The 23,239-nt window shown below is 32.5% G+C and overlaps 1 protein-coding gene across 2 annotated transcripts in view; it reads left to right on the forward strand.

The window, feature by feature from the left end:
* Nox4 (NADPH oxidase 4) overlaps positions 1-22,159 on the forward strand; it is a 159,761-nt gene extending 137,602 nt beyond the window's left edge. The window contains exons 14-18 of one of the 2 annotated variants that reach the window (XM_076843892.2): positions 5,255-5,374; positions 6,906-7,014; positions 9,431-9,499; positions 11,105-11,205; positions 21,700-22,159. In XM_076843892.2, coding sequence (XP_076700007.2) covers positions 5,255-5,374; positions 6,906-7,014; positions 9,431-9,499; positions 11,105-11,205; positions 21,700-21,820 — 520 coding nt within the window. In that variant the 3' untranslated portion in view covers positions 21,821-22,159. The remainder of the gene's footprint in view (positions 1-5,254; positions 5,375-6,905; positions 7,015-9,430; positions 9,500-11,104; positions 11,206-21,699) is intronic. The other variant, XM_076843893.2, reaches the window with a different exon arrangement.
* The last annotated feature ends 1,080 nt before the right edge of the window (positions 22,160-23,239 follow it).

The raw sequence follows: 23,239 nt of genomic DNA on the forward strand, positions 1-23,239 counted from the left end.
TCTTTTCTTATCCCTAAATTTAGTTTTTTTTTTTTTTTTTTTTGTAGTAGGTGATAGTCCAATAACTAGCTCGCGAAAGAACCCAAAATGGTAGTATTCTGACTCAGTGTGTGGAATGTAAATAGGTGGTTTCCCAGTGCAATTGATACTTGCAAGACTAGGGAAATAAGATGTCAGAAAGAAGCTAGTCTCAGAAGCTAGTGAGTTACAGCCCTTGTGCTGCTGTTCACAAATCAAAACTGGAAAGAGAGGAAGATCACATCAGTTGAACAATTCTACAAAATCTGAAGCACTGATGAGGTTGTCAAGATTCTGCTTCAGAGCTTAGTGTGAGGTTAATGGCAAGCAACAAGGATACATTATTGCTGAGTGACAGAGTAATTCTTTACTGACTCAGATGAGTTGGTTCCAGATGGGCCATACTGACGCCATAGCTGGATTAGGTGGTGGAGAAGTATGAGCAAGCTGGAGAGGTGAACTTTCTAGTGAATAAGTTCAGCATGTGCAATTCTCCATGAGTTCTGTGAGAGTCATTTACTTTTCTGGTTCTGCCCCTACCTGAATAATCAGCTATTATACGTCTTTCAGACTCAGTTGATTTTAATTTTAGGGAATTTTTAGTTTGTTTGAAAGTTTTGTTGTGTTTTTGAGCCACAGATTGTCAGATGAGAGAGAAAGTGTCCTGAAGTTCTTCCTTTGTCAAAAGTTTTAATTCTTGAGCTGAGGATATATCTTAGTGATAGAGGACCTGCCTAGCATGTGTGAAGCCTGGGGTTCAATCTCCAGCACTTAAAAATAATAATAGTAAAAGAAAAATTTCAAAATTCCCATTTTGATGTCCCTGGAGAGAAATAGTGTCCATAATCAAAAGTGATTTATAACTTCAAAACCATTTTAAGCTCTGGACAAGTGGAAAACTATCAGAGTTAAATCATGATTTCAGAAACAAATATATGTATCACCCTTTGTACCACCTCACCTCTACCAGCAATCTCATCTGGGATGGCATTAGATATACAAACCTCAGACTTTAGACATACTCACTTGGAAAGATTTTATTTTCCTGTAAAATTATTCTGTGGATTAGGAGAGAGGAAGTATGCAGAATAAGCAGTACAGGTCTGGATAAAATAAATTAAATGTTCAATGAAGAATATCTTTAATGTTTATACCTTATTTTTTGTTTCTGAGGTAGGTCTCAGTTTTTTTTTTTAATTAAAGAACTCTGAAATAAAAGCTTATCAGAAAAAAATACAAGAGAAGCAAATATTTTCCTAACAATTATATATTTATGTTAAGTTGATGTAGATAAATTAGAACAGTTTATTATTAGTAAGAGTATCTAATATTTTTAAATGTTCGATAGAGCTAGTCTCCATAGTTAAGGCTTATTAGGTATATTTGCATTTGTTTACATAAAATAGAAACATAGCTTGAAAATATTGGGGTTTTATTTTTCTCATGTAACAAAAAGTATGAAGATAAGTGGTGGCTGGTGTTGGTACAGTATCAGCAGATTATATCTGAGGTATCTACAGTTAATGACTGCAAGATAACTCCTTCAGCTTCTGTCAGTATGTCCTCCTTCCAAGCAGAAGAAGCAGGAGGAACAGAGGCATAAAAGGTACACAGAAGAGTTGGCCTTGCTCCGAAGAAGTTTCCCAGAAACCTGACACCAGATTTCTTTCAATCTAACCAACTATGTTTCATGGACACCACCATTTGCAAGAAAGGGTAGGAAACACCTACCCCCCCCCCCCTTTTTTTTTCTTAAGTGGATATATTACTATCAACTCCCAAATTGGGAGTTTTATATAACAGATGTTTTAAAGTAAACAATTTCAAAAATATCTGTTTAACACATTTTCCAAATTGATTTGACAATGACATGCTTTTCCTTGCATTGCTGTTCTTTGGAATTCCTTTTGGGAAATACTGGTATAATTATTATCTAATTTTAAAAATAAGGATATTCCCTTAAAATTATGACTACCTTACTCCTCAGATATCTAAATAAATTCTATTTTAATTTACTATGTTATTAGGGTGTTTGGGAGGAGTCTGTAACAAGCATTGAAATACAGGATTTTAAGAACTACTGATTAGACTTTTATCTTTTTAATATAGTTCAATTAACTATATTTATCATAGCTGATGAATTTCTAACTTGAGAGAAGTTCTGATATAAATGGTCAATCAATTCAGTCTTGGTCAATGATACAATTGAACCAATTTAGAAAATATCTACTTTCAAGGACAAAACATTATAAAAAATTATAAAATGTTTATGTTTTGGTGGACTTGGGAAGAAAATATCTCCTTAGAATTTTCATAGACCCATAATCCTTTGAGGAATATTTTAATTGGTTTTGTTTTAATATTTATTTTTAGTTGTAGTTGGACACAATAACTTTATTTTATTTATTTATTTTTATGTGGTTCTGAGGATTAAACCGAGGGCCTCACATGTGCTAGGCAAGCTCTTTACCTCTGAGCCACAACCGCACTCCTTAATTGGCTAAAATAAAAATTTAAAATCTCAAGTTGATCTCATCTCATATTTCTGCAAGACTGAATAGCTGCCTTTAATTTCTATAATCTTGTTACATACATGAGAATAGTAATAAGTTCTTTTAAAGACTAGGATAAAGTCACTGCTCATAAATTAAAAGTAACATACTTTGCATATTAGTCAAGATAAATATGTAAAAATGGTTTTTAAGTTATTTTTGTTTCTCTTTCTGACTTCCTTAAAAAAGTAGGTGTTGCCAAGTAGTCAACTACTAGTAATTTCATGCTCATCCTTGCTACAAGAAAATAAAAATGTTCTTACCTTATGCAAAAATGTAGAATGGTGGTTACCAGTGGTTGGAGAGGGTAACAAAGAGAGAAGAATGAGGAAATGTTGATCAATGAGTACTCAGTTACAGGTAGATAGAACTTTTGATATACTATTGCATTGTAAGGTGACTATAGTTGTCATTGTAGGGTGACTATAGTTATTATAGTAAAAACATTATAAAGAAATTATAAATGTTTGAGGATATGGATATGTTTATCCTGATTTAAACGTTGTATAATATATACATGTTCAAAACATCTCATGGTACCTGAATAGTGCTTAACAATTTTTGTTTTAAGGTATTGGTTAAAAAGAATTTAAAAAGCATTTGAAATAAAGAACAGCTGATTCTCTAAGATCACTGAAACCAAATTCCACACGATAGTTCTTGTCTCACTCTGAACTTAGTCTATTTCTTGTATTCATATGGGGTCTCTCAGATGGTTCAATGGTATACAGTAGACACTCATTAGTATCATTAATGAAAAACATTTGATATTTGTGTGACCCTTGTGTTTCTTAGCAGGTTTTTTTTGTGTGTGTGTGTGTGTGTTTGTGATTACTTCTCCTTGACCCTTTTATGATGAGGGAAATCATTGTACAAGGACAAGTAATTTGTTTGTGATCCCACTCCTATTAAATGGACAGAACTCCAAGTTCTCATCTCCTTGTCCAAAGTTATTTCAAAATACCAGAGAATCAGAGAATAGCTATGTGGGGACTGGGGAAGGTGTTTTGGTTGGAAAGTCGACAAGTAGAATAGAGATTTATTTTCTTTCTTTCTTTCTTTCTTTCTTTCTTTCTTTCTTTCTTTCTTTCTTTCTTTCTTTCTTCTTCTCTCTCTCTCTCTCTCTCTCTCTCTCTCTCTCTCTCTCTCTCTCTCTCTCTTTCTCTTTTTTTCTTCCTTTCTTATGATTCCTCTCATTTTTTGTTGGTTAGGTAGTAAAACAACAACAAAAAAAAAGTTTTCATCTCTTAGAAGATCAACACATTAAAGTAATTTTTTTTTTGTCCTTCATCCTACTTAATGTGGTTTTCAGATGAAGATTGAAAACTTCTGCAGGGCAGATATGGTGTCATTTTTATTTCTGAATCAAAAATAGTGTTCTCATGTTACCATCATATTAGCCAAATAAGTCAAATTCAGAAGGTCAAGGGTCATTTATTTTCTCTTATATGAAGAAGCTAGAGAGGAAAAAGGATAAGAAAGGTGAAGGTGGGTCTCCTAAAATATCAAAGGGAGATCAGTAGAAGAAAGGGAGCCGGGGTGGGAGAAAGGGAGTGAGAGGAGAAGTGCTAGGGAGTGATAATGGCCAAATTATATCTTTCTATTGTATATTGTGTGCATATACAAATATGTAGCAACAAATCCCATCATATTTACAACTGGATCATAATGCATATAAATTTACTTTTTTGAAAAGTTACTAATTTCTGGAAAGTTGTTTTTATAAAGGAAACAAGGATATAAAATAGCAATGTCTTGTACAAATAAGTGTTTATCTTAGTTTTATATGAAGATGTCTGGAACTGGGTAGTCCACAGAAAATATGGTGATTCTGCATTCATCAAAGATTACTATTTAGATGATAAAGTCAACATCCCAGACACCAGGGAGGAAGACAGATGGAGGAATAAAGAGATGAAAGCTCCGGCTAAGACAGCTTCTTAAAAGAGGATTTCCCATTTGTTGCACATGCACCTCCGTTGTGTACCACATTAGCCCAAATACAACCACGCAGCCAAAACAGATGAATGGAATCTGAGAAATGTAGTGTTACGGCTGGGGATTTTACTTCCCTGAATAAAATTAATGTTCTGTTACTACAATATGAGTATTAAATGAATAATTAGCAATTTCTTTTGCAGACAAGACGGGGTTTTCTCTTGCAGACATACACATGAACATACATATACACACATTTGAATACACAAACACAAGAAGACTAAGTATAGTTCCTTTGTGATTGTTCAGAAGCAGTGTTAGATTCTTTACTTTCCTCATGTGATTTTTCTATTTGTATAGTAAATGTTTTAAGGTCTCCTATGGGCCTCCATTAATGGAAATACTATTGAACTTAGACATTGTAAATTGATATTTTAATTTAGTCAAATATAGTAATATAATATTACCAGAACTTTAACTTGTCTGATACTGCATGATCATATTTACATTTCTTTACACTTAAAACAATTTTACCTAAGAAAAAGTATGCTTAAAAACAAATATGTTTTAATATCAATAGCTCATACACAACCGTTTTTACTCCTTTAAGCTATGAGAATCTATTAGAAATAATGAAATAAACACTGAGTCATTGAAATGCCTAGATATTGGACTCAGCATGCTTGTTTGATACATGTCGTGGAAAATTATTTTCATTTTCCAAACTTTGTCTGCCTTTTCCACAGGCTGTACATTGATGGTCCGTTTGGAAGTCCATTTGAGGAATCTCTGAACTATGAAGTTAGCCTCTGTGTGGCTGGAGGCATTGGAGTAACTCCATTTGCATCAATACTCAACACCTTGCTGTATGTCATTTTGATCCATTTTATCAATTTAAATTGAGAATTTCCAATATTTTAGGCATTTTCTTTTTTTAGTATGAAATACTTCCATACAGATTTTTTCCACTCATATTTAAAGGAATTCTACTAATTAAGGAAAGGATAATTCAGTGGTTTTCAACATGTGATCTGTAGCTCCCAGCATATTCCTTGTAAAAATAAGTCAATATCACAGGTATTCATTCCTCTGTCCTTTTACTTTTAAAAGTTATTCACTACATTCTTCATCACTGGTAAGTGGCACTACTCATTCATTCAATTAACAAATATTTTTGAATACCCATGTGCCCAATTGATCTTACCAGGTACTGGGTACACAGCAATGAATGGAAGTGGAGTCTCTGCACTTAAAAAGCTTACATTTAAGTTGAACAAGTGAAAAATAAACCAATGAGAAAACCATAAAGAGAACTATTTCAGAAAATGTTAGAATTATGAAAAAAGTTTAATAGAATATAGAAATGAAGGACAGAACCTAGTGTAGAATTATGGTCAGGAAAAACTTTTACGAGAAGATGACACATAAACACATCATTCATTGGTTTGTTACCTAGCAAATTGACAACAGACTGAAGAAAAGAAATTTCAAAGGTGAGACTGCCTAACTAGGAAATAATCTTCCAGTATTTTACTTCTAGGATTATAAGCAAAAGTTAACTAATTAACCTGAAAACACAATGTGACAGCAGGAAGTCACGCTCAAATCTATCCTATTCACTTTTCAAGTAAATACAATTTGCATTAAAAGTATGTTTTATGAAGCAATGAAAAATAATAAGCCAGAGCAATGTGTTTGAATGGTATTTTATTTCTAGATGTAATTTCAGTATTTTTTGGAGGATCATACAAAAATAACCATATTCCAAGCCAGAAACCATTTGTTTCTGACAACACATTGCAAGTTATTTGGATACTTCACGTTATGAAAAAGGAAGAACATTTTCTTAACCTCCAAGCTACTTCACAGTTATAAATAGGAAACCAGACTTGGAATAAAGAGTTGCTGGAACACATTACATAGTATGTGGTTGTGAAATCTCTTTCTTTAATGATTATTAAGAATGGGATAAACAACCAAATTTCTGGAATACTTTAGGCTCATTTTGCCAGGAATCCAGGGCAAGACCAAGTGAACTTTGGACTCCTGTTCAGTGATAGTATTCACTGAAAATAGAGGAGTTGTTTTTCTAAGAGTTGGGGGAAAATATTATTATGATCCAAGAGTTCAGTTTATGACCTCAAATGGAAACAGGTGATATGCATATGATATTCAATGGCATAAACACTCAGATTAATGATATATGCCATGACTTTGAGTCAGTACATTGTGAATTGCATTCATTTGAGAGTAATGGTGATATATCAGATAATGGAATTTAAATGACTGATTTTTCTATTGGTTGCTTGCTATAGTGAAAAGCAGATTTTCAAGAATGCAAGGATTGTGTAATTTGTTTTGTAATCCTAATAACTACCATGTTGTATTATTTTAAAGGGATGACTGGAAACCATACAAGCTTAGAAGACTGTATTTTATTTGGGTGTGCAGAGATATCCAGTCCTTCTGTTGGTTTGCAGATTTACTCTGTATGTTGTATAACAAGGTAACAATAGCATTTTTTTTTTTTGGTTTTTCAATTTTTCATTAAAAATGGTTCTTTTGTTTCATATTACAAAAGCAAGAAATATTTGCTATAGGATAAGCAAAAATTCTCTTAAACCTAAACAAAATCAGAGATAAAATGTGTTAACAATTAGGTACACTTCATCTTAGATATGTGTGTTTGTGAGTATGTGTAGGTAACTGTGACATACTTTAACAGAAACATTCATTTCCATTATTAACATAAGATGTTTAACAGATGTGTTTGCATATGGCTGGGGGTGGTGAGGGAGACTGGGGAGACTGATGGGGAGGAACATCAGCAGGCTCTTGCATGCTCTTGCATATTCAATTATTGTTTCCAAAAGCTTTTATTCCTCATCTTCATCTTGAGTACAAAGACCATTAGAAAACTTATTGATATGCTATCCAGAACCTCAAAAATTTCAAATACTAACTTTTTAAAAGAGGTAAAAGTAAGAATTCTTCACTATTCTACTTATAACATTTTTAATTACCTATTGTTTCTTCTATGTTTATTCAAATTATACAAGTGATATACATAAAAGTCTTTGCTGCAAATATTTCAAGCAATTCAGATAAAGTAAAATCTTTCACTAAACTTTCCTTACCCAATGTATATAATCAGTTATTTTATGAGTGTTCTCTCATATACTTTATATTTTTATTCAAATTGGGTTTTTTTTTGGATTTTTTATTGGTTCTTGGTATGTCTTAAATTTTTTTTAATATTAATAAAACACAGAATCACCTCATTCTTTTACTGCAGTAAAAAATTTCATGGCGTGGAATTATCTCATTTATTTAACAATTTCCTAATGTTGTGTATTTACTTCTGTTTTATAATGAGTATAGCAGTGGACTTTATTGCTCATGCCTCTATGCATGTAGTCATTCATTTAGTCAGTCATGCTATCATTCAAAAAATATTTATTAATCACTTACCATGAGTCAGGAACTATTTTAGGAGCTGGAGATATGTCAGATAAGAAAATAAAACCAAGTTTCTGATCTTGTGGGGTTTATAGTCTTAACTAAAAAAACTGTGCGCTAAACCAGTGTGTGTGTGTGTGTGTGTGTGTGTGTGTGTGTATATATAAAATCGTTAGAGGGCATGTTTTTTCATCTTCACTTATATTATGCGTTCAAGAATGAGAATGCCCACCTAACAAAACAAAATGCTCTTGCATAGAGACCTGAGTGGAGGGAACAAGCACGCTAGTCATGTATCTTGTGTAGCACGAGGAGGAGCAAATTTGAGGCATAGGAGTGTAACTGCATAGGTAAGAGCACTGATGCAATAGCATGCTTGATGTGATGGAGGAAGAAAGGAGGTCTGTGCTTGAAGCAAGAACAAGAATGTAGGAGAGGTGATTGGAAAGATGGTGTATGTGCTTTTCTGGGGAAAGATAGATAATAGAAGGCTTTTGAACTTTGTGTAAAGAGAGAGAGAGAAAGAGAGAGATAGATAGATATGGATGGATTCTGTAAATATACTGAGAAGAGTAGAAAGCAGGGAATTCAACTTATACTTGTACATGAATGTTCATAAAGCATTATTCACAATAGCTAAAAGATGAAAACAACCCAAGTGTCCATTGACTAATGAATGGACAAAGAAAATGGGGAATACATACAATGGAATATTATTTAGCATTAAAATGGAAGGAAACCCTGCCACAATGCTATAGAATGGATGGACCTTGAAGACTAAGTGAAGTTAGCTAGACACAAAAGGGCAAATATTTTTCAATTCCATTTTTACGAGGAGGTACATATAGTAGTTTAATTCATAGTGACTTAAAGTAGAATGGTGGTCCAGAGCCTGTGGGAAGAGGGAAATGGGAAATTGCTGGTTCTCATTTTTTCCAGACTACTTGTTTTTGCAGGTATATTTTTTTGCTTCATATATATTTTATAAATGGAAATCCAGTGCTAAATAGTAAAAAAAAAAAAAAGAAGGAAAAAAATGTCTTTTAAAAAAATTTTGTTTTGCTTTTCCTAACATGTATATCCCATATCACTATTGTCTTTTCTTCAATGAAAATTATATTCTTAAGGAGTAAATTCATGGATAAAATAAGAAATAATTTAAAAGTATTTAGGGGATTATGAATATTATACTTAACATAGTAGTTTCTGTATCTGAAAAGCTAAAAAATTATTTCTTTCCACTACCTTCATCAAACCTATTTATTACCAGTAGGGCAGGAGGGTTTGTGAATGTAAGAATCTGTCTCCTATCCTTCTACGTACATATCTACCTATCATTCTTATAAATATTTGCAGTGATAACCAAGTTATATGTTAAGTCATAGACTCACATATATTATAATAGAATAAAATCTGGGTGTATGGGAGGAAGTTTAATAAGTCTATTCATTTTTATGTCTCAGTTTTGGCAAGAGAACAGACCTGACTATGTCAACATCCAGCTGTACCTCAGTCAAACAGATGGAATACAGGTATGTGGTTGGATGTTATTGTTAATTAAACAAGCCTCTTGATAGTTGAAGATTTACTGTAAGAACTGTGCTGGATGAAAACTTTTGCAGGTGGCTTGAGCAGAAGTTTCCTAGAGAAAGGCCTCATTTGAAATACATCCAGGAAACTCATGGCCTGTCCTTGAAATCAGCCCTTTTGCCTTTCACTCACCCTACTCACAGCAGGCTAGAGCAGACCTGTTGATTCCATCTCTTCCCACTTTAAAATTGCTTCATATTCACTATCTCTGGAGACTGGGCAAAAAATGAATAGGCTTGAGGTTTTGTTTTTGTTTTTGTATTCGTAGAAGGGAAGTTTGTGTGGAGATTTATTATGAGCTCATACAAATTAGACATAGTTCATTCCAAGGAAAACTATTAATAGACTAAAATAGCTATCATGCATTGCTTATTTACAATGTGGACACCATGCTAAGAATTTTCCATATATTATCTTCTGTAATCCTAAGAGGTTTGAGAAGTAGATATTTCCCTGTTTTTCAAATAAAGAAACTATTATTTAGAGATGACATTGAACAGCTACATGGGGTGATAAGTCTTGGAAATGCTCTCCCAGATTTTTATTACAGTATTTTCTTTCTTTCTTTCTTTCTTTTTTTAAAGAGAGAGTGGGAGGGGGAGAGAGAGAGAGAGAGAGAGAGAGAGAGAGAGAGAGAGAATTTCTTAATATTTATTTTTTAGTTCTTGGCGGACACAACATCTTTGTTTGTATGTGGTGCTGAGGATCGAACCCGGGCCGCTCGCACACCAGGCGAGCGCGCTACCGCTTGAGCCACATCCCCAGCCCTACAGTATTTTCTATCATACATTTTTACAATATTTTGAATAAAAATATGAAGGCTTGTCAGTTACCTCAAAACTATTCTAATTAGATTTCTACTGTACTTGTTATGTAAAAGTATTTCATTTTATCATACATATGAAACAAGTCAGCATCATTTTTTCCTCATGGCATAATTATTTAAGATACAAAGCAAATTTATACTTTGTGCTTAGTTTGTCTGCCTGGAACTCAGACACTTTCTCCTGGCTTATCACTTCACTCTGACTCTTCACTATCTATTCAAATCCAATATTTCTTTAATTACAGAAACTAGCCCATTACTATCATTTGTTGATAGAGCCAAGATTTGTAGCTCTGCTATCTTAGGCTATTTTGGCTAGGAATATTTCCCCAAATGCATGATGACAATTGCTAGTAATTTACTCATAATGAATGTGCAGACATTCACTGAAGTTTAGATGCTGAGCCTTTTTGAGAGTGAGTGAGCAATTAAAATGCATTCTTTATTTTATCTGTGTTTTTTTTTTTTTAAACGAAGCAACTAACTGAAGTCTAGGAAAATAAATCACATGTAAAAATGGCATTCATGGAGATAATGGATTTTGAAGGAAATTATACTATGAAATGATTGTGCTTAATAGGTTTCCATATGATACTTATATTCTTCATATCACAGCAATTTTGTAGGAAGATAGAGAGTACCAGCAGAGCTGAGGTAAGAAAACAGAGTCATTTACTCACATCTGAAGATCATTTAAAATATAGTGCTTCTTTTTTGGCAGAAGATAATTGGAGACAAATATCAAGCACTGAATTCAAGACTTTTTATTGGACGTCCTCGGTGGAAACTTATATTTGATGAAATAGCAAAATGTAACAGGGGGTAAGTGCTATATCGCAAAAAAATTTGACATGTGGCTAGTGATTACATCAAAATATTCCAAAACCGTTACATGAAGTATTTAAAAATGACTCAGCAATAAATTTACAAATTATAAAAATTTAAATACTCTGTTAGAATCAGAGGAGGAAGCAAGACAGGGATAACTCTATATCAGTAATGTCAAATAATTACATTTTGACTTAGAAACAGTCAATAAAGGAATTTTTTGAACTAGACTCTTCTACATACTTTTAAATATGTGTAGACCCATATTAAAATGAGTATTTATACCCACAGCATATATCTGATAAGCATGGGGAAAGTTTTTAAAAATCATGTTGGCTTTCACCAAAAAATCTCACAATGAATGTTCTTAAAAATTAAATTTTTGTACTTTATAATAAGAGTGAATGATTAAAAAAAAGCTTTCCTAGTAATATGAAGACTCTAAACTAGAAATATTTTCATGCCTAATTTTTCTTCTTGGAAACTAAAATTCTATCAACCATCTTAGCATTAAGGGAAAGGATTTTGAAAATTGTATGCCAACTCACACCTTTTGAAGCTTACATTTAAACAGTTGCATTATAAATTTAAATAGTTTCAAATAATATAGTTTCTAACAAAATGCAGATATTGATATTTTACAATTAAAGTAATCCCTTTAAACATATTTACTAGAATATAAATATAATAAATACCTGATAACAACCTCATTATTATAGTGATATGCAATCAAGTCCTTTATTAGCAATTGGAAATTTTTATATAATTTTACCCTTTGAACTTGTATTTCTATTCTATTAACTCACAGAAATGTACTGAAATTCAACATATTTTTACATTTGGATTAATCACATATTTACTGCTGAACTACTCCTGCAACAATAATGCATGGATATTGAAAGTGTCACTTTTAAAATCTCATGTGAAAATAAGATCCATCCAGTGTTAATTTTTTCTTCTGACTTTGCTTTGAGTAATCATTATAATTATTAGTATGTTTCATTGTTTAACATAGACATCTTCTGAGAAGTGTATCATTAGGCAATTTCATCATTGTGCAAACATCACACACATCACATCAGAGTGTGTGTACATAAATCAAGATGGTGTACTCTAAAGCATACCTGGCCTATTGGTATATATTCATATAGTATACATCTCTATGTATTTCTATCTATCTGTCTATCTATCTATTTACAATAAATCTATTTGCCCCAGAGCCATGATGAACAGAACAATGTCAGATTAAATCACACACAAAATGATGTGATCAAGAGTCACAATAAACAGATTTATGAGGCTGCCACTGTTGTAATGCAGCATACTGTTTTTTTTTAAAGAGAGAGAGAGAATTTTTTTAATATTTATTTTTTAGTTTTTGGTGGACACAACATCTTTATTTTTATGTGGTGCTGAGGATAGAACCCAGCGCCCTGTGCATGCCAGGTGAGCACGCTACCTCTTGAGCCACATCCCCAGCCCCCAGAATACTGTATTATAGTACTTTTTTCTTAGTAGACACTCCAAAATAACAATAAAAAGTATAATACAGTAAATACATAAGCCAATAACATAGTTGTTATTATCAAGTATTATATACTGTGTATAATTATATATACCACACTTTAATACAACTGGCAATACATCAAGTGTATACCAGCATCACCGCAAAAACATAAGTAACTCATTGTGCTATGACATGACAGCTCTGATGTCACTAGGTGATGGGGATTAATATAATCTTATGAAACCATCATACATTATACATAGTAGACTAAAATGTCATTAAAATTTCATTATCCATTATCATTATTTCATTATTAAAATTACACATAACAATTTATAAATGTAGCCAAATAGTTCATAATAATCTTTCTTCTCCTCTTTTCCTTTACTGCTGTTAGGAATTGAACTTAGGGCTGCACTTGTGCTTGGCAACCATTCTATCCTTGAGCTACATCCCTGTCCCTTTTAGAAGTTTTATTTGAAATGGAGTCTTGCAAAATTGCCCAGGCTCATCTGGAACTTGTGGTCTTACTTCCTCAGCCTCCCTAGTAGCTGAGATTATAGGCATGTACCATAAGACCAGGCACAACTCATAATTTTAAAATATATTTTAACAAACATCAAAAGGATAGTTGGATATAAATGCATGGACCAATTTATTGGGAAGTATTAAAGAGGCCCCCTTAATTTATGAATTCGTGGATGAATATTATTTATTGAAAGGACAACTGACTCAAGATGATCCGATTCCACCCTCAGAGATTTTGTTTTAGAAATTATGAAATACAGCCTAAGAAGAATAATTTTAAAAGAATTAAAGTCAACCATGTGGTTCAGGTTGTATCTATGTTTGACATCATTTCTGTAGCACTTCTCTTTCCTTGATGAAGTAATTTTGGGGATGAAGCGAAAAGTATTATTTACAAAGCAGAGATGCTTTGCAATATTCATGCTCCTTGTAAAGGTGAATACAGAAAAATATATGTTGGCCTCATTTTTGCTATGTTCCTTTCCTGGGATCTCCCCACTGAGGTGTGATAATCTTGTACTCATCTAACACTTACTGTGAACCATAAACATGTTCCTCTTTAATGAACCTCTGACAAACATTCTTTTATAGTTTTCATAGTATATTGTTGAAAACTTCAACATTTTCTTTTATTCATTTCTACAGCTGAAGCCCAAGATAGGAGAGGATAATTTACAGGAAATTAGGTTGGGATTATTGGTTTCTTTTGTTAATTTTTAAGAATTCTTATTTGTTATGCCTTTCATGTTTTGAAGCAATCTTTATTTTTATTCGGTGGTTTATTATTTTTCTTGAAACAGCAGGGCTTGTTTAAGAGTAAATGTGCACCATCTACTGTTGACATTTTGTACAGCTCTTCGCTTTGTGTTTGGGCTCTGGGGCAGGCACCTGAAAGTGGTTATTTTTTCGAGGATTTTTGCATAGCATACTTAGAAAAGAATGGATCAATCTCTTAAGACTTCATTAATTGGACAAAAGGCTCTGTATAAATAGAAGATTATATTTCATATATCTCATATATGTAAATTGCTGAAAGAACATACTAACAGGGATAAGAGGCATAAAAATTAAATTTTAAAAATACTGTATGTTGGGCAATTACTTTTAATTTGTAGGAAGTGATTATTAAACCAGTAAGCATTTGTCCAGTGTACTATGTAGAATACAGATTTAAACGAAACACTTATGGACCCAGAGGTAATAAAGAGTCATTCTTTGCAATGTATTCTTACAAGAGCTTTAAGAAGCATATGAGTGTAGAAATACATAGTACACATATACACATGTTTATATACATTTATATACATATATAAATATTTATTTAAATGTACATATATATTTTAAATGTATATATGTGCATATACTTTAAAATGTAAACCTTATTTTTAATAAAAATTGAATAAATACACAGTATATAACTCTTAAGCTTACTTTTTAGTGGCACACACATATTGATCATGGATAACTTCCATGTAACATTACCTCACAGTAGTTTAGGATATGGACAATATAACATTACTCTCCTAATGATGGAAATTTATGTTACCTCTAGTTCTTCATTGTTACAGAAAGTGCTAAAGTGATTATCTTTGTACAGACTTTCTCATGAGAGAAAGGTTGGTTAGGATATTTGAGATAGGATTTCTGGTTCAAAAGTCTGCTCATTTTAGATATTGCACTATCCAAAACAAAATGCTTGATCAATTTACCTTCCATGTGTATAAGAGAGGGGTTCCTTTCTGTTTGGGCTTTTTTTTTTTTAATTCAGAAAATGAATTGTGTGATGGCATTAGATGACCATGGAAAGTGAAGGAGCTTTTAAAATCATATTGATTTCATCATTAGTTTACAAATGCAACTGGGACACAAAAATGTAATGATTTATCAGAAGCTATGTTTAATGAGTCAGAGTTCAGACATGTACATGGATGCCGTCAGTTTTTTTTTTTTTTTTTAATAGAAGGGCACATTTGGCTTACCCCAAATAATGTTGGCAGTCTTATTGGAATGTGGGATAGCCAGGTGCCATGTTGAAAGAAACTCCCATGTTTGCTACATATGTTCATATGTTACAGTAAGATGCTTAATGTGGTAAAATATTACTACCTCATTTTTGAAAGCATAAAGAGATATTCTGAGTATTTCTTTGTAAACTCCTTAGTATTGAATAACCTGTGAAAGTATTATGTATCTAACTCCAAGTTGGCCTTCTATTATTTATAATAAAATGTATATCATATTTTAAACTGTTGGATTAAGCAAAGGGAGAAAGAATTAACTTTGGGCAAAATGTTTAAGACTATGTCTTCGTTTGTGGCCTCATGGTTTCTTCAAAACAATATAATTTAAGCATACCTAGAAGTTCTCTCACATTTACTCCTGTGTCCTTGGATCAAGTCACTCAAAACTTTTATATTTGTAATATGAGGAGTCAATAAGCTCTCTAGAGTGAATTAGCTCTCATTGTAAGAGATTGCACATTTATACATCTTTATGGAAAAGCAAATATTGATATAAAAGGAAAATATACACAAATATACTGAAAATTTACAAAGCTAATAACTCAATATCCATGCTCAAATACTGTTCTTGGCTTAGAATTTGAGTCTCTCCTCACCCATCTTATCAAAGTTTTGTAGATATTTTTCTAGATAATTGTTGGATTATAGCAATTTAATGCAAATGGATTGTAAAGATTAATTATAGATATTGAAAAAATTGTAGGGTTTCTTTAAATTAGTGAAAGTAACATTAAAGAACTCCTCAACTCATGGGAAAAAATGGATATAGATAATTGAAGAAGAAAATGTAAGAAACAACGAACCCATGATATCCAGGGTGCTTTAAAAATAATGACTTTATTATCAAGTATTTAAAAGGAGACATAAAGAAAAATGAAAACTTGTAAATATAACCTTGTAATTGCCCTGGCAAAGGAAATAATGGGCCAGAGTGGTGGTGTATACCTGTAATCTGACTTGGGAGGCTAAGGCAGGATGATCACAAGTTCAAAGTCAGATGAAACAATTTAGGGAGACCTTGTCTCAATATTAAAAACTATAAAAGGGTTGGGGATACAGAACAGTGATAAACAGCCTCTGGGTTCAATCCCTAGTATCAAACAAACCAAACCAAAACAAAGTGGACTTTATTGTCATCATGCAGCTTAACAGAGAATATACAAAAAACCCCAAATTATTGTCCTCTCATTTTAATGAAAACCACACTAGGTTTTATTAAGCATAAATCATTGATTTTCATACTCATTTTCCTTCTGATCACTTTGAATTAAATTAGTTATTAACACTTTAATTGTTTCTTTTTATAGTTTTTTAAAAATTAGATCCACAATGGTAAGATTCACTGTGGTATATTCATATAGGAAAGTTAGGTCAGATTCATTCCGATATTCTTTTCTTATCCCATCCTTCCTCTCTCTCCTTGAATCCCCTTAATCTAGTCCACTGATCTTTCTTCTATTTTATTTAAAGTTCACCCAACTTATTTGGATTAGCTTCTACATAACAGAGAAAACATTCAATCTTTGACTTTTGGGGTCTGCCTTTTTTCACTTAGGATAATCTCCAGTTTCATTCATTTACAAACAAATGTCATCTTTCTTTATGGCTAAGTAGTACTCTGTTGTGTATATATATCACATTGTCTTTATCCACTCATCTGTGGAAGGGCACCTAGGTTTGTTCCATAGCTGGCCATTGTGAATTGTGCTGCTATAAACATTGATGTGGCTATGTCACTGTAGTATACTAATTTTAAATATTTTGTATATATGCCAAAGAGTGGGAAAGCTAGAAATTTATATAATTGGTTTCAGGCTTTTCATTTCTAATACAAGTATTTACAACTATAAATTTTCCTGTACTACTTCAAATTTTCCTCTAAACACCACTTTGGATACTTCTCATAAATTGTTTTTTTAATTTTCATCCAGTTCTAAATATTTGTCATTTTTATTGGGACTTTTATATTTTATCCATAGGTATTTAAAAATTTTTCTTTAATTTCCAAATGTGTAGAGATTTGCCATATATCATTTAATTTTTGATTTCTAGTTCAATTGGGAGTTCATCTAAATATATAATAATTATGATTTTAGTCCCTTAAAATTTATTGAGACCCATTTTATTTCCTGGAATGTGGTCCATTTTGGTGAACATTTCATGTGCCCTTGAAAAGAATTTGTATTTCATCTTGTTGGTTGGAACATTGTAAAATATCAGGTAGTTTCAATTGTTGATTGAAATGGTGGTACTCACATTTTTAATATAGTTAAAAATTTTCCTGTCTACTTCTTCTATACATTACTGTGAGAGGACCATGGAAATAATAATAATAATTATATATGATTCTGGATCTATCTATCTTTGCAGATCTATCAGTTTTGGATTTGTCTACATTGGTATATTTTAATAAGTAGGACTTAGATTATTTGCATTTAATTTAATAAACTATGGTTGGGTTTAAATCTAGCAGTTTCCCATTACTTTATACTGTCTCATTTGTTTGTTTTTTATTTCTTGCTTTTTCTATCTTCCTTTAGATGAATTTAATATTTTTTTATGATTTCATTGTTCTGTCCAGTATTGACATATTAGCAACACCTCTATATTTCTTCCTTTTTAACTTATTTAGGCCATTGGTCCCCAAACTACATTCCTTGATCCACCATCAACTGAGAAAAACAAATTCTTGAGCCCCCTGACAAGATCTGCATGGGAAGCTTTGGGGATGAGAAGCTATGTTCTATGAAGGCCTAAAGGGGATTCTAATGAAGTAATTAGAGAAACATTGACCTAAGTGTATAGTATACATCATTAGCTATCTCAATCCTCTTGAAATAATATTTTGCCTCTTTGTGTACTACCATTATTTCATCACACATTTTGATATTGCTGTAATTGAAAGACATTTTTGTTTAGTACATAATTTGCTCGATATAAAATGGTTGGCATTTTGCTTTGTCTTTCAGCACTTTGAAGTTGTCACTTCATTGCCTTTTGATGTGCACAGTTTGTGACAAGAAACCCACAGTCAGTCTCATTTTTCATCTTCTGTTTATAATTTGTAGTATGTCTTTTTCTTCCTTTTTGATACTCTGAAGCTTTTCTCTTTGCCACTGATTTTTAGCATTTTATTAAAGTTGACTTATTATGTTTTTCTTTGTCCTTATTCTCCTTAAGGATCCATGAGATCATTGGATTTATAGGCTTGTTTTCATCTAATTTGAGAATAGAATTGGTAGTTGTTTCTTTAAATACTTTTTTATCTTCTCCCTTGTCTTCTCTCCTGTTGAGGTGCCCTATACATTATGTTAGAACAGGTTTTTTTGTTTGTTTTATTTTGTTTTGTTTTGTCTTTGTTCTCTGTACAATTCAATTTGGATAGATTCTAATGCTGTATTTCAAAATTTACTCATCTTTTCTTCTGTAACTCCTATTATTCTGTTAACCCATCCACTTTATTTATTGTAAATTACATATTATTTCTAGATTTTCTATTTAGATCTCCAAAATATTTTTCATTTTTCTTCTAATCATGTTGACATTTCTCTCTGAACTTGTGAAATGCTCATATCATCATGGTTTCAACATGATAATTCTGATAATTCTGTAATTTCTGTTATTCTGGGCCTGTTCCTAGTGAATGATCTTCTTCCTTGCAATAGTTTTCTAGCATTACCATAATAAGATACCATTAATTGGTTGCATTAACAACAGACATTTTCTTTAGAGTTCTGAGGGCTGGAAGTTCAAGGTCAAGGTGTCAACATAGTTGGCTTCCTCCAAGGACTCCCTCCTTGCCTTACAGATGACTGTCCTTTAGCTGCCTCTTTATATGACCTTTTCTCTATGCATGCATAACCATGGTATGTGTTTAAATTTTCTCTGTTTATAAGGATACAAGATAGGTTAGACATATCTCTCTCTCTCTCTCTCTCTCTCTCTCTCTTTCTCTCTCTCTCTCTCTCTCTCTCTCTCTCTCTCTCTCTCTCTCTCTTTCTCTCTCTTTCTTTTCCTGGTGGTCCTTGGGATTAAACCGAGGGCTTTGTACATGTCAGGCAAGTATTCAACTACTCAGCTACATCTACAGTCCTACAGTCTTATTTTAACTTAATTCCTTAAAGGTCCTATCTGCAAATATAGTGACATTCTGAGGTACTGCCATTAGTCTTCAAAAACTGGATTTGAGAGAGAGAGAAAATAAATAAGTCTGTAACCCTTCTAACTCTAGTTCATAATTTTTTTGTTTGTTTTAGAATTCCTGGGTTGTTCGTTTCACAAGGAGTTGAACTCAATTTTGAGGTTTAAATATCAGATGGCTGATTTTGATTTAGTTCTTTCAGTTGTATTGGACTTATTCTAGCATGCAGTTATGTTACTTGGGTTCAGTTTGAGACTTGCTTTTAAGATTCATTAGCACAAGTCTGGAGTAACCTTTCATCTAATCCTAATTTTACCAGCATTCCTAGTGCCCCTTGCAAATAAGGTGACACCTTTATGAGAATACAGGCCATTGTCCATGCATTATAGGTCTTTGCATTCTGGCTTGTGGTTAAACAAATTATTCACAATCCTGTGTAAACTCTGAGAATTGTTTTGCCTATTGATTCTTGGTAGTTCTGTAACTGAATTTTCATAGTCTCCTTTCAAATATGAGTAGATATTATTCAGCCTAAGACTTGAATATAGTCCTCCACAGCACTCTGGACCTTCTTTCTATGGATCTTTCTTTCCTTCCACATGCAGCTGCACAGATTCTGGCTGGTTTTTTTTTTTTTTTTTTTTTTTTTTTTTTTTGTTTTTGTTTTGTTTTTTTGTTTTTGTTTTAAATTCTATTGGTTCTTTTTAGTTATACATATGGTAGAATCCATTTTGATATAATTATACAAGCAAGAAATATATCTTATTCTCAATAGGACACCACTCTTGTGGATATACACAATGGTGGTGAATTCATATATATGTATTCATATATGTACATAGGAAAATTATGTTAGATTCATTCCACTGTGTTTCCTTGTCCTAGCTCCTCTCCCTTCCCTTCATTCCCCTTTGTCTAATGTAGTGAGTTTCTAGCTGTTTTGACCTCCATGAACTTCATTCTTTGGCTCAGTGAAACTGCTTGAGTTTCCCTTGTCTGTGCTGCAGCCTATAGATTGCCCCTAGGCAATAAGAAGAGGGGATTGCTAAACTTAGCTATTTTTCCTCCTCTAGGCCCTCAGGAAACATAGTTCTGTGCTACCTATTGTCTGATGCCTGAAAATACTTGCTTTACATATTCTGTTTGTTCATTTTCTAGGTTTATTTTGTTTGTTTTATATCTATCTATCTATCAATCTATTTATTTATTTATTTTTGTTGCAGTACTAGGGATTGAACCTAGGGCCTCCTATGTGCTAACCAAGTGCTCTACCACAGAGCATATCCCATCCTTTTTCTAGTTTCTTCCTGCAAAAGGATAAATGTATTCTTCTTTTACCCATTGTGACTGAAAGTAAAAATTCTATTTTCATAATTATTTGATTGTTTTAAGGTTAAAAAGTTTTTATATAATATTTTCTTCAGTGTTCAGTATAAAGTTTTAGTATTTATTTACATAATTTCCCTTTTTTCCTAGCACTAATTATTCTAAGATACTAAGGATAACTATATTTGTCCATGATATTATATAAGATGTTAATTATTTTAATATCCTAGGAATAAGCCAATGCAAATTAATAAGCTTTGGAAGAACAATTTACAATACTATTCATTTCTTGGGATCTATTTAGTCTATTTGTTAGTCATATGTGTTATTTAACTAATTAAAGTTTATGTTACAGAGTAAAAAAACCTGCTTGATATTTGTCACAGTTCTTACATTGCATAAATAAAAAAAAAGGAAAATGTGTTCAGATTAATGTATTTTATTTCCATGTGGATATGAATTTGTCACTTAAAATTATCCTTTCAAATTTTTAATGCCTTTTCTCACTCTTACCTTATTCATTACTACTCATTCAAATCCACGTAGAAATTTTCATAAACCTATATAAAGTGTCTAATGAAAGAAGAATTGTCATGGTCGAATGTGTTTAATGATTGACACCTATCAATTTTTTCTCTTAATATTGTTTTGGCCTGCCTTACTAGTGGCAGGTGATAAACAAATTGAAGCACACTATTCCATCTATGTCTGATCAAGAGGAAATTGGTGCTCATAGTTATATTTAAAAATTTTTCCTGAATCCTGGTATGAAAAAAAAAATGAGGTGAATAAAATATTTTTCTGGTACATATTTACATTTGAAAGTCATTGGAAACTTATTTCTCCCACACAAAATAACAAGTTAACTTTATTAATACCTTAAATCCATACTTATAAAGCATACTTCTTGTCCTGTTTGCCCTGATTTTGCACCTGATTTTTCCTTTATTTCACTTTCTTCCCAGGAAAACAGTTGGTGTTTTCTGTTGTGGACCCAGTTCAATTTCCAAGACTCTTCATAAATTAAGTAACCAGAACAATGCCTATGGAACAAGATTTGAATACAATAAAGAATCTTTTAGCTGAAACCCTATGTGGTGAACCAGGACTCTAAAGAAGAAATGAGTGCAATTTCTAAGACTTGGAAGCTCAACTGAATCGAACAGTTGTGTTATGCCAAAGAGTAGCAAGCTTTTCTTATTTATGATTATTTAAAATGAAAATGCAGAGAATGTGGCAGCATGACAGGTCACATTACATGTTTAATCTGGAAACCAAAGACCTGAAGAATATCTGAAGTGGTGATTCACTTTTCAATGTTCAAATTACAAGAACACTATTAGATGCACACTGTTAATCTTTATGGCAAATTTGGGAACTCCCTGGTGAGGAGCTGAACTCACTTACTCTGAAGCTGTTAGCTGTGGTCCTCTTTAAATTGTTTTTGGTTGAACAAATACAAGATTGAAAAAAATTTAAAATTCATTGAAACTCATATTACATTTCCTACATTGCATATAACAGAGTAGCTTTAATTTGGAGAGGCTCCAGGCAAATATGTTTGATGTTTGAAAATGCAGCACATGATTCTGGTTGATTCGGGTACTTTGTGTCAGTATCCAATCTTCTTCACCACTGATGCTAATACCTCTCTTTGTATCTGTACACAGCATGCTAACTGAACCTTCTGCAGATGTTGATATATCATCTATTTTTTATGTTTTTCTCTCTTCCTTGTCCTCTGTCTAGTGAAATCTGTCCTTCTTTACTATCATTAGACACAATGATTCAATAAGTTCTTTTCATCTCCTATTTACTTAATCTATTGCTACTACATAGTAATGAAAATATCATTACTATAATTTTAAAGGGACATATATGCTAATAACTTTTTTCCTTTTTCACTGTTTTAGCCCCTGCTATTTTTTTTTTCACTCCCCTCTCCCCCAGATATAGTTTGTCTAAGGTTTTAGCTCAAAGTACTTTGTCTGATTTGTACTCCGAGATCAAAGAGTACTATATTTGGCAGCAGGCACTGAAATATAACTTTCATCTCTTTTGTCACACATTGCTAACCCCAACATCCACTCCCAGTACTAGGATTGAACCCAGAGGCATTAAGCTACATCCTCAGATCTTTTTTAATTTTTATTTTGAGACAGGGTCTCACTAAATTGCTCAGGCTGGCCTTGAACTTGCCATCCCCCTGCCTCAGTCTCTAGAGTATCTGGATTACAGGTGTGTATACATGTTGGTTTATGATGGAGACAGTTAAAGTGTAGTCACATTCCTAAACAGGGACCTGCTGTTTTACTTTCTATGATGTACCTCACTAGGTATTGAAATTTCAGTTTAGAATTAAGAGTGGTATTGTTGCACTGGGTGATATCATAAATTCTTAGGATTAAAATTACTGTTGGGACTATGCTATATGATTCCATCAGTTTGTAATGCCTGGCAGTTATATTCTTGCCTTAGAGGAAAAATCCTCTTTACTACCCTAAG

The sequence above is a fragment of the Callospermophilus lateralis genome, chromosome 2, assembly GCF_048772815.1.
Source record: "Callospermophilus lateralis isolate mCalLat2 chromosome 2, mCalLat2.hap1, whole genome shotgun sequence".
Classification (NCBI taxonomy): Eukaryota; Metazoa; Chordata; class Mammalia; order Rodentia; family Sciuridae; genus Callospermophilus; species Callospermophilus lateralis.